A 13,273-nucleotide genomic window follows, 5' to 3' on the forward strand; every position below is an offset into this window, starting at 1 on the left:
TGAACATTGGGGTACACGTGTCTCTTTCCATTCTGGTTTCCTCAGTGTGTATGCCCAGCAGTGGGATTGCTGGATCATAAGGCAGTTCTATTTCCAGTTTTTTAAGGAATCTCCACACTGTTCTCCATAGTGGCTGTACTAGTTTGCATTCCCACCAACAGTATAAGAGGGTTCCCTTTTCTCCACACCCTCTCCAGCATTTATTATTTGTAGACTTTTGGATCGCAGCCATTCTGACTGGTGTGAAATGGTACCTCATAGTGGTTTTGATTTGCATTTCTCTGATAATGAGTGATGTTGAGCATCTTTTCATGTGTTTGTTAGCCATCTGTATGTCTTCTTTGGAGAAATGTCTATTTAGTTCTTTGGCCCATTTTTTGATTGGGTCATTTATTTTTCTGGAGTTGAGCTGTAGGAGTTGCTTGTATATTTTTGAGATTGGTTATTTGTCAGTTGCTTCATTTGCTATTATTTTCTCCCATTCTGAAGGCTGTCTTTTCACCTTGCTGATAGTTTCCTTTGATGTGCAGAAGCTTTTAAGGTTAATTAGGTCCCATTTGTTTATTTTTGCTTTTATTTCCAATATTCTGGGAGGTGGGTCAGAGGAAACCAGAAGGGAAAGAGACACGTGTACCCCAATGTTCATCGCAGCACTGTTTATAATAGCCAGGACATGGAAGCAATCTAGATGTCCATCAGCAGATGAATGGATAAGAAAGCTATGGTACATATACACAATGGAGTATTTCTCAGCCATTAAAAAGAATACATTTGAATCAGTTCTAATGAGGTGGATGAAACTGGAGCCTATTATACAGAGTGAAGTAAGCCAGAAGGAAAAACACCAATACAGTATACTAACGCATATATATGGAATTTAGAAAGATGGTAACAATAACCCGGTGTACGAGACAGCAAAAGAGACATTGATGTATAGAACAGTCTTATGGACTCTGTGGGAGAGGGAGAGGGTGGGAAGATTTGGGAGAATGGCATTGAAACATGTAAAATATCATGTATGAAACGAGATGCCAGTCCAGGTTTGATGCACGATACTGGATGCTTGGGGCTAGTGCACTGGGACGACCCAGAGGGATGGTATGGGGAGGGAGGAGGGAGGAGGGTTAAGGATGGGGAACACATGTATACCTGTGGCGGATTCATTCGGATATTTGGCAAAACTAATACAATTATGTAAAGTTTAAAAATAAAATAAAATTTAAAACTTTAAAAAAAAAAAAAAAACAGAGCTTTGAGTAGCAAAGATCCATTAAGACATATTGGTGAAACCAAAGCATCAGAACATCTTTCAAAGTGCAGATAACAAAAACCAAATGTACTGGTTGAAAATGAGATCTAAGACAGATTGAATGGATCCAATGGAGAAGAGAAAGATTCCATATGGTAACTGGCAGATGAAATGACAAGAAGAAAACTGAAGAAGCCTTCAGACCTTTTGAAGAAACGCCACCAGTCAAATCAGCTATGAGCAGTTCGTAGTCTAAAGCTTGAGACTGTAAAGTGACAACCAAATTTAAATAAACAGGAAGCCAACTAAAGAATCTATGCAGCATCCAGAGGTCACACTCCTTGTCACTCTCTTTAAATTTAGCAAGATTAGAGAGAGAACAAGAGAGTTCTTCCCAGATTGCAGAAACAGGGTGAAGCCAAGGAACTTCCTCTTCTGTAGGGACTGGGATTGCACAAGGCTTACTCAGCAGGTGGCACCACTGTTATGAAGCACAAAGGCCATGATTCCCGTTCTTCCCTTTTCCAAGTGGGAGTGTTCACTGTGGGTGATGATTCTTGTACACTAAAAAGCAAGGCAAACCATATCTGCCTACCTTGATACTAAGATATTGCTTAAACTGCTCCAATGAGGATCTGTTCATAAATTCAGTTTGAATTATGAGAAAGATACTTCTGTTTCTATCAGATACCATACTTTGGAAGAGGCTAGACAATCAGTTTCAGTTGCTCAGTCATGTCCGACTCTGCAACCCCATGAACCGCAGCACATCCAGCCTTCCTGTCCATTACCAACTCCCAGAGTCCACCCAAACTCATATCCATTGAGTTGGTGATGCCATCCAGCCATCTCATCCTCTGTTGTCCCCTTCTCCTCCTGCCCCCAATCTTTCCCACCATGAGGGTCTTTTCCAATGAGTCAGCTCTTCACATCAGGTGGCCAAAAGACTGGAGTTTCAGCTTCAACATCAGTCCTTCCAATGAACACCCAGGACTGATCTCCTTTAGGATGGACTGTTTGGATCTGCTTGCAGTCCAAGTGACTCTCAAGAGTCTTCTCCAACACCACAGTACAAAAGCATCAATTCTTCGGCACTCAGCTTTCTTTATAGTCCAACTCTCACATCCATACATGACCACTGGAAAAACCATAGCCTTGACTAGACAGACCTTTGTTGACAAAGTAATGTCTCCGCTTTTTAATATGCTGTCTAGGTTGGTCATAACTTTCCTTCCAAGGAGTAAGTGTCTTTTAATTTCATGGCTGCAGTCACCATCTGCAGTGATCGTGGAGCCCCCAAAAATAAAGTCAGCCACTGTTTCCACTGTTTTCCCATCTATTTGCCATGAAGTGATGGGACTGGATGCCATGATCTTAGTTTTCTGACCTTTGAGCTTTAAGCCAACTTTTTCACTCTCCTCTTTCACTTTCATCAAGAGGCTTTTTAGTTCATCTTCACTTTCTGCCATAAGGGTGGTGTCATCTGCATATCTGAAGTTTGTGCTTCCTCCAGCCCAGCGTTTCTCATGATGTACTCTGCATATAAGTTAAATAAGCAGGGTGACAATATACAGCCTTGACATACTCCTTTTCCTATTTGGAACCAGTTTGTTGTTCCATGTTCTGTTCTAACTGTTGCTTCCTGACCTGCATATAGGTTTCTCAAGAGGCAGGTCAAGTGGTCTGGTATTCCCATCTTCTTCAAAATTTTCCACAGTTTATTGTGATCCACACAGTCAAAGGCTTTGCCATAGTCAATAAAGCAGAAATAGATATTTTTATGGAACTCTCTTGCTTTTTTGATGATCCAGCAGGTGTTGGCAATTTGATCTCTGGTTCCTCTGCCTTTTCTAAAACCAGCTTGAACATCTGGAATTTCACGGTTCGCGTATTGCTAAAGCCTGACTTGGAGAATTTTGAGCACTACTTTGCTAGCGTGTGAGATGAGTGTAAATGTGCAATAGTTTGAGTATTCTTTGGCTTTGCCTTTCTTTGGGATTAGAATGAAAACTGACTTTCCAGTCCTGTGGCCACTGCTGAGTTTTCCAAATTTGCTGGCATATTGAGTTCAGCACTTTCACAGCATCATCTTTTAGGATTTGAAATAGTTCAACTGGAATTCCATCACCTCCACTATCTTTGTTCGTAGTGATGCTTCCTAAGGCCCACTTGACTTCACATTCCAGGATGTCTAGCTCTAGATGACTGTGAGTGATCACACCTTTGTGATTATCTGGGTCTTGAAGATCTTTTCTGTACAGTTTTTCTGTGTATTCTTGCCACCTCTTCTTAATATCTTCTGCTTCTGTTAGGTCCATACCATTTCTGTCCTTTATTGAGCCCATCTTTCTGAGCAAATTTCCTAGGAGCTGAATGATTCTAAAGAATGAAGGATAGCTTCTCCACAGTCATCATACCATACATAATTGGAGGAGAGAGTTTAGAGCAAAGCAAGAAGATCATTTCTGAATATAGAAGCTGTACTAGATATAAAATCTTCATAAATAGTAAAGTTATTTCCCAAAGCATCAGACTCAGCTGAGGTTTCCATATCATTTGAAAATATTTTGTTGATAGTCTGCAGGAACACTTGGCAGGGTCTCATAACAAGGTATTTTAAAAGTTACGGCTATACATATTTCTCTTCTTAGTCTTTATTATCCATCATAGACCATATAAATCACTCTTAAACTTTAGGCTCAAATTGATTAGGGAAGTAAAGAAAATCTAAACCACAAAGAAAAAAAAGAGAGAGGTTGCACCATAAAATATTTAAAACTTCATATTTTGTTTCCTGCTCCCTCAATATCCCCACAGGCTCAAGCTGTGAGCACCCCACCCAGGTGACTAAGTGCACCCGTGTGATAAGCCGGGCCCGACTACAAGGTCCTTTCTCTGCCCATGACCTAGTAACATTCTCGTGAATCGGGGAGAGTCCCTCGTGCCTTTTCTTGTGTACTCCATCCTGACCTTCCATAAAGGTGCTTGTCCATCTTGTCCATGGGTCTCCTCTCTTGGCTCCACCTGCTGGGCTGAACCCACTTTCCTGGTCCCCCGCCCATGTGGCCCCCTCTCAGTGTGCAGTGATTCTCTCTCTCCAGGACCTGTGAGTATAGTAAACTTTGTTTTCCTAAACCTCCTTGTTCTCCACTTAAGTCCACACTCAACTGATCACATAAAAAAAGAAAAAAAAAAAAAATAGAACAAGGGCACAAAGGATTAAAAGGACAGAAAAGAGGAAAAAGGAAAGGCACGGACATCCTTTGATTTCCTTCCCCCTACTCTCCTGCCTATCTGGCCATCTGAAGGACTACTCATCCCAGGAAAGCCCAACCACTCTGAACCCTGGAGCTACTCTTGAACCTCACTGTTCTCATTATTCACTTATCAACAGTCTTCCCTTCTGCTCACTTCCTCAAACTGCCCACTCTAAAGAAAGCCCGGGACTCCAGACACCTTCATGCAGCACAAGGGCTCTGCAGAATGGAATCTTCTCTGCCAGCGGAAGCAGCCCAATATAAAGTCCTCCCTCCAAAATCACATTTCTTCTCAAAACAGTCACCACCTTACCCAACCAAGTCTTACCATTTTCAAGGGTATTTATAATTAATTTGGAAGGTACTTTAAATTTTCCAAGGAGATTGAAACCAATACTCATATAAACTCAATTTAAAGCATTAAGGAATCGCTGTGGGGGTAGGGGGAGCCCTTGCATAAATATAACCATGTCAACAACAAACACTTTAATCACAAAGCATTTCAGGAGCTTCCCTGGTGGCTCAGTGGTAAAGAATCCACCTGCCAATGCAGGAGACACAGGTTCCATCCCTGGTCCAGAAAGATACTACAGGCTGCAAGTGGAGCAACTAAGCCTACACACTACAACTCTTGAGCCTGTACTCTAGGGCCTGGGAACCACAACTGCTGAGCCCACATGCCACATGAAGTCCAGCACCACAGAGCCCGTGCTCCACAACAGAAACCATGGCATTGAGGAGCCTGCACACCACAACCAGAGAGTGACCTCCAATCACCACAGCTAGAGAAAGCCCTCACACAGCAACAAAGACCCAGCACAGCCACAAATAAAAATAAATAAAATGATTTTTAAAAAAGAAGAAGAATCTCAGTCTCAAGCAAAATTATTCTCAGTCAACACATTCAGTTAAAACACTCAACAGGCCCATTTGGCAAGTGTATCAATAGTCCCGTACAGTTGTGAGGGTCAGACCACAAAGAAGGCTGAGTGCCAAAGAACTGATGTTTTCAAATCATGGTGCTGGAGAAGACTCTTGAGAGTCCCTTGGACAGCAAGAAGAGCAAAGCAGTCAATCCTAAAGGAAATCAACCCTGAATATTCACTGGAAGGAGTGATGCTGAAGCTCCAATACTTTAGCTCCCTGATGGGAAGAGCCAACTCATTGGAAAAGACCCTAGGAAGGATTGTAGGCAAAGGGAGAAGGGGGTGGCAGAGGATGAGAGGATTAGACATTAATAGCACCACCAACTCAATGGACATGAACTTGAGCAAACCCTGGGAGATAGTAGAGGACAGAGGAGCCTGGCGTGCTACAGTCCATGGAGTTGAAAAGAGTTAGACACAACTTAGTGACTGAACATCAACAACTACAAAAAACAATCAGGAAATTAGAGCTCACTAACAACTTTTTTAAAAAACATGGTTCAAGTTATCCTAATTATAAAAGCATGGCACTCTCACAAACATCCCATTCAATTCTGACACCTCTAGAAATTTTTTAAAAAATATATGATTGCCCCTAAAATTCACTCAGAGAAAGCTGCCTTTTGATCAGACATTCTAAAGCCCAATAAAAAAGAAAGACAGAAAGAAATAGAGGAAGGTATTGTAAGAACCACTTCATTCTCTCCTGATGACATAATCAATTTCTTATAATGTATTTTTTATTCTAGGAGGAAGAAAGTTAGGGACTAGGAATTCCTTTAAAAAGCTGGTGGTAGGCTAAGGACACTCTCCCGCAGAAAAATGCACACATAAAATGCGGCGTAATTTCAGGAAATAAACAGGTCCTCTGACAGGCTAAGAAACTGACAGGATGCAGGAATAGAGATGAGCCATACTTGAGATTTCGAAAGCAGCAGAGATTTTACAGCTTACAGCAGGCAATTAAGGAACTGAGAGCCTCACTCAGATAAAATCATAGCTAATTAATTAAATACTTTAACCAGGTTTAAAGTACTTTTAAGTTTTAAGGAGCAGCAGAGGATGAGATGGTTAGACAGCATTACCAATTTAATGGACATGAATTTGAGCAAACTCGGAGATAGTGAAGGACAAGGGAGCTTGGAGTGCTGCACTCCATGGGGTTGCAAAATCTCAGGCACGACTTAGCGACTGAACAACAACCAGTTTTAAATCTTGCTGAATCAACAAATGCATAAACAGATTCATGTAACATTCTCCAGAGAAAACATCTATAAAACACAGCATTTTAAATGCGATGAAACCCTGAAGAAATTAGTTAAAACAGAAAGGTACAAAAGACCAATGTAATTAAATGTTTCCAGTTGAAAAATCTGAATGTGACAATAATTACTACCAGGCTATATCATATGTAATTAACACAGGCTAATCAAATATGTTTTATCCTTTTGAAATATGCTACGTATGTATACTAACCAAACTCATTGAAAAGAAGCCAGTGTTACTCCCTCAATTGTGTCCAACTTGTTGCAACCCCATGAACTGTAGCCCACCAGGTGCCTCTGTCCATGGAATTCTCCAGGCAAGAATATTGGAGTGGATTGTCATTTCCTTCTCCAGGGGATCTTTCCAACCCAGGGATCAAATCCGGGTCTCCCACATTGTGGGCAGATTCTTTACCATGTGAGCCACCAGCAAAGCCCAAAAAGAAGAAAGTGTATCTCGTTTTGGACTACGCTGGTGGCTCAGTCAGTAAAGAATCTGCTTGCAATGCAGGAGACCCAGGTTCAATTCCTGGGTCTGGAAGATCCTCCCAGAGAAGGAAAGGACAACCCACTCCAGTATTTTTGCTTAGGAAATCCCATGGACAGAGAAGCCTGGCAGGCTACATACAGTCCATGGGCTCACAAGAGTAGGACACGACTTAGTGACTAAACCACCACCAACCACCATATCTCTTTTTATGTAATAAAAAGTTATTATTTACAGAGTGAGTTGTCCTTTTATGTTGAATCAAGTACAATATTTAGAAGAAAATTGTAAATACTTTAGGAAAATAAGGACTTGTTATGGACTATTTATGCCCACCCCCAAAATTCACATGTTAAAGTCCTATCCCCCAGTATCTCTGAGTGTGACCTTATTTGGAAATAAGGTCATGCAAGTGTAATTATCTAAGATGAGGTCATACCCATCAAGTAGGTTGGACTTCCAACCCACCCTATTGTCCTGGTGTCCACAAAAGACAGAAATTGGGAAACAAACAGGAAGACCACGATGTGAACATGAAGGCACAGATCAGGGTGATGTGTCTACAAATCAAGAAAGGCCAAAGACTGCCAGCAAACCACCAGAAACTAAGAAAAAGGCCTGGGACAGATTCTTGCCTAGTGCTTTCAGAGGAAGCAAAGCCCTACTGACCCCGGCACCTTATCTGCAGAAGTGTTGCTGCTGCTGCTTCTAAGTCGCTTCAGTCATGTCTGACTCTGTGCAACCCCATAGACGGCAGCCCACCAGGCTCCCCCGTCCCTGGGATTCTCCAGGCAAGAACACTGGAGTGGGTTGCCACTTCCTTCTCCAAAGGGTAAAAGTGAAAAGTGAAAGTGAAGTTCTCAGTCGTGTCTGACACATTTATGTTGTTTAAGGCACTCAGTTTGTGATACTTTGTTGCAAATGACACCTTGTCTTCAAAAGGGTGAGACAATAAATTTATGTTGTTAAAGGCACTCAAATACTGATAACTTCATTGTTGATACAAAGTGACACTTAGTTGCAACTTTCCAAACTAATACAGAAACCTAAAATTTTACTCTGAAGAACCTTCACTGTACAGCAAGCTATGTCCCTATCGAATGCTTGATAATGTTTTTTTTTTAAAGCACAGATTTTGTAAGAACAGCATGTTAATTGGAACTGGAGAGCTATTTTTACCTAATCTGCTGCTGGTTTAAACCAACAATTGGGGGGGGGGGGGGACGGCATTACTGTTGCTAAAATGAAATTTCAATATGCATAAAACTCACAAAAGTAGAATAATGCATGCTTATTTTCCCTATTTTATAGTTTTAGAAAGGTGTATCTTATTTATTCTAATTGCATGATAAATTATATCTTTATGAGCAATTAAGTAATAAAGTATATTTAAGTTTAAAAGATGATTAATTTTTGCTATTTTAACATGTTCTCAAGCTTAAAGGATTTTCCCCTTTAATAAAATTTATTTGGCAAAAGCATTTTTTAACCTCTAAAGAACAGAGATGAAAATAATTGTCAGCAACAAGGCAGAAATAATCACTTCCAAACCAAGAAAACAGTGGTGACACATCTAGTCAGGTTTCCAGTCAGTGGGTAAACACTAAAAATTATACTGCTTTATTAATGCAAATATCATCCCTCACAAACATAAGCAAAATGCTCGATTTCACAGAAATAAGAGAAATGCTCCTGAAGTGGAGCCTTTCACTTATAAACACAGTGTATCTAATCTAGCATATCCATTCTCAAAAGGAAGTAATTCTAGGTCTAAAGTTTTCTCTGTACAGAAGATCAGGTACATGGAATGTATGGTGGGGGAAAGGGGGTTGAGGGAGGCATGGCTTTAAAAGTAGAACATGACCATTTCCCTTAATATCTTTGTCACATGTAAACATTAGCACTGGCTTTAAAAGCCCTTGAAAATGCCCATACATGCACAGGAAGAAAAACATTTGCCTTGGGCTTTCTAAGACTGTGCTACATTAGGTTATAGACAAGGGATTGCATGTCACTTCACCTTTAAAATGAAAGGTTTTCCAGTAAAAAAAGAAAGCAAGAAAGAAAAAGAAAGAAAATGACACAGTGATTCTGTGTCTGGATTCAGTGTGATAGACACTAATCTCATCTCATTACAAACAGACCTCCTCCAAGGCTCTAAGAAGTTCCTTCATATCACAATTCAAGTTTTTATTCCAAACTTCAGAGTTGCACATAACTTAGCTAGAATGGAGTGGCTTGATTATTTTGTTGTTGTTGTTGTTAAGGCAGCAAAGCTAGAAATCCTAGATGCTAGGATTTCCTCATGTCTCATTATTATGAATATAGATCAGTATTTTATACTAATAAAACTATTTTAATAATAATTTATTGAACACTTTCTATGTGTGTTCTACAAATTCATTTGTCCTTATGTCAATTCTAAGAAATGGTTCTTATTCTAGCAAGGACAGATTCAAAAGTTAAATAACTTGCTGAAGGTCACAGACAGCAGAGACGGGTCAATCTTTAGCCTTTCCCACTCCAAAGTCAAGGTTCTTAAGTGCCTTTTAGGACACCAAGGTTTATAAAGGAAGTCTTCAGCATCAAAGTGGAAAAAAGGCATGGTGCTGGTCAGTTTGGTGCTGGGGGTAAGGGGGATCAGGGTGCTTTATAGAAATGACAAGTACCGGAAATAAAAATGGTTAGTGACATCAGCGAAGTTCTGCCTGATAATTTACGGATAGCATATATGCTGCTTCTGTAACCCTGAAGGAATGTGAAGTACACAGTTATTAGAAGCCTTCCAAATTACATCAATAATGCACTTATACTTGCAAATATTTCTGGCACAGAGGTCTCAGGAAGATCCAAGGTGATAAAGCAAAATTACATTAACGGTATTTTTTACCAAAATAGTCTTAGTTTTCTCCATTTCTCAAGTTGACAAATATAACAGGTTCTATAAAGGCAAGTCTGTAATGACGAAGATGGCACATGAGCACACAGGGGATGAATTTCACACCGTGTCTGTCACCGTAACTTAACCAAAATTCTGTAAAACATAACCCTCACCTTCTCTGGAGGTGGTTTACAATAGAACTGTTATTGTGGCAGCCTTAGAAAACCTCACTAGATCTGAGGTTCTACAAAATAATGAGAAAGCTTGGTATTACTTATGGGCAAATCTATGAAAAAATATTTAAGGCTAAATTAGGAGAAATAGTTAAAGAAAGCAACAAAGTTCTTAGCTTAAGATCTCTTAAACTAGAACTGTTTCAGAGGGTTTAAAAAAAAAAAAAAAAAAAAAAACCGGTAACCATACTCATTATATAAGAAATAGGTCACGTTATAAGTATATTCTTATTTTTCCTATGTATGACTTTTCAACTCAGCCCAGCGAGACTTAAATGATTAGAATCTAAAATAAGTTTTATTATAATCAGTTTATTAACCCCATAAAGATGGGCACATCCAAAACATAAAAGGCTCGCTAAAAATAATACGTTGAAATACATGATGATTTGGTAATGTTAAGGCTGCAAAACCCATGGGAAATTAAAGGCATACAGACTGCTGTCGGTCGAGGCTTGGCCTCAAAGGAGTTTCACAACCGAGTTCTCCAAGGAAAAGTTAATGCATGAGCTTCCCAGAAGGAAGCCCCAACCTCCCATTCCTTGGGAGTCCGCGGACTCTGTGGAAGGAGGGATTCCGAGACCACAGGCGAGGAGCGCAGACCGCGGGCATCTCCGCAGCCACCCCGAGGGAGGGCCACCTCTCGTGCCAGCACATCCCGGGACAGCCGGGCGCACCGACACCGCAAGGTCACCAGGGAAGAGGCGACTTTACATAATCTCCCGCCGCGCCGCCCGGGCACCCGGGCCCCCTCCTGCGGCGCCCGCGCTGGGCCATGCGGGGGCGTCGCTCTGAGCGAGGAGGCTGGACGCCCGGGACCGGTGGAAGCCCGCAGCGCCGCCCGCAGCCGGGGGTGGAGGACGGAGCTCCGGGATGCCCGGGTCGCTGCCGCGGAGGGCGGGGCGGGCGATGCGGGGCGAGGCCGGGAGGGCTCGGCGCGGGCCGGGGTCCCCAGGCTCCCGGCCGGCTGCCTGCGCCCAGCGCGCCCCCCGCGGCTCCTCCCGGGACCGCCCCGCGGCGCACCTGTCTAGTGCCTTACTTGAGTGGCTTTGTGGAACTGCTTCTTGAGCCCGGCCACCGACATGGTGCTGGAGGACGCGCGGGCGGCTGCGGTGCAGGGATCCGGCGGCGGCGGAGCAGGGCGGGAGGACCGAGCCGAACGGCGCGCTGTCCAGGCCGCCGCTCGTCGTGCAGCCGCCGGGGCTGTGGGCGCGGGGGCGCGGAGCTGCGCGGGACGCGGGCTCGTGCGGAGAGACACCCTGACGTCAGGGGCGGGTGATGCAGGCTCTTAAAGGGGACGCGGGAAGCCCCGCCCCGGGCGCGGGGTTGGTGAGGCAGGTGCTGCGGCACGCGCTACCTGGGCAGTGGTAGCCGCCACAGCACCTGGCTCTGCCACACCGGCCGGCAGCGTGTTCAGAGGGCCAAGGGCATTCTTCAGCCCCGGAAAAGTGTCCTCGTGCCCCGCGGACTGCACAGCGGTGGCTGCAGGTTGGCAACCCAGGCACCCGCAAGACTCAGGTGATTTGCTTGGCTTCCAGGTAGCCGCAGAGGCGCTGCCTAAGCCAACCCTCCTGCCCTTTGAGCTTGCCCTCTTTGCAGCCTGGAAAGGAGTGGTGTTCTCTCTGGGGTAATGAATAAGTCATTGCTCCTTGCTTGCTTGTTCACAGAAAACATTTCACTGTCCTGGTTTCACTATCCCTTAAGCCTCCTTAACGCTGGGGAAAGCCACCAATGCTGGGTTTTTTGTTTTTCGTTTTTTTTTTTTTTCCCTAGATCTGTCACAATTTGATGACTTAAAAAGAAGATGAAAAAAATGTTAAACCTTAAAGCTGGTCAGGTAAATAGACTTGAAGTCGGATATTACTACAGTAATAACACTTAATCCTCTGTTTACAGTTATAAAAACATATGACTATGACATTCCTTAGGAGAAGGCAATGGCACCCCACTCCAGTACTCTTGCCTGGAAAATCCATGGATGGAGGAGCCTGGAGGGCTGCAGTCCATGGGGTCGCTAGGAGTCAGACAGGACTGAGCGACTTCACTTTCACTTTTCACTTTCATGCCCTGGAGAAGGAAATGGCAACCCACTCCAGTGTTCTTGCCTGGAGAATCCCAGGGACTGGGGAGCCTGGTGGGCTGCCGTCTATGGGGTCGCACAGAGTCGGACACAACTGAAGCAACTTAGCAGCAGCAGCAGCATGACATTCCTTTATGACAGTAGATTTAGGATCTAATCTAAAATAAACAATGGGGCTTCCCACTTGTCCAGTGGCCGAGAATCTGTCTTCCAATGCAGGGGACACAGGTTCAGGGAACTAAGATCCCACATGTCATCAGGCAACTAAGCCCAAGCGCTGCAACTATGGAGTCCTCCAGCAGCAATGAAGACCTATGGCAGCCAAATAAATAAATAAATATTTTAAATTAATTAAATAAGTATTACATAATGTAAAAAAGCATGAATCAAGTTGTACAAATACTGCATATGTAACAAAGTATACATGATTGGGCTAAAGCAAAACCACTGTAACTTGACAAATACTGTTTCACTTATACAAGTTACCTAGAATAGTTAAATTCATAGAGTCAGAGAGTACATTGGTAGGTGTCAGGGGCCAGGAGTGGGAGGGTAGAGGGAATTGGGAGTTAGTGTCTAATGGAGACAGAGTTTCAGTTTAGGAAGGTGACAACCTTGGGAGATGAATGATGGTGAGAGTTACACAACCATGTGAATGTACTCAGTGCCACTGAACTGTACAGTTAGATATGGTTAAAATAGTATGTTTTATATTATGTGACTTTTACCAAATTAAAAAAAAACTTAAAACTCTGCTGTAACTGGATGAATTGGTAGAGCAGCACTAGTTGGCTTCTGTATTCTGGTCATTAACCACTTGATCTGCTTTTTCTAGGACTAAGAAGCACATAGAGAAGAACTTGAATTGTGTCCCCATGTGGGGACCAAAAGCTAT

At 42.9% G+C, this 13,273-nt stretch overlaps 1 protein-coding gene across 2 annotated transcripts in view; it reads right to left on the reverse strand.

Moving 5' to 3' along the window:
- Window positions 1-11,519, reverse strand: part of SH3GL2 (SH3 domain containing GRB2 like 2, endophilin A1) — a 227,212-nt gene extending 215,693 nt beyond the window's left edge. Inside the window, 1 exon segment of one of the 2 annotated variants that reach the window (NM_001076840.2) lies at window positions 11,338-11,519. In NM_001076840.2, the coding sequence (NP_001070308.1) occupies window positions 11,338-11,382 (45 nt within the window). In that variant the 5' untranslated portion in view covers window positions 11,383-11,519. 2 annotated transcript variants of the gene reach the window in all.
- Window positions 11,520-13,273: the final 1,754 nt, after the last annotated feature.

The sequence above is a fragment of the Bos taurus genome, chromosome 8 (genome assembly GCF_002263795.3).
Source record: "Bos taurus isolate L1 Dominette 01449 registration number 42190680 breed Hereford chromosome 8, ARS-UCD2.0, whole genome shotgun sequence".
In the NCBI taxonomy this organism is placed as follows: domain Eukaryota; kingdom Metazoa; phylum Chordata; class Mammalia; order Artiodactyla; family Bovidae; genus Bos; species Bos taurus.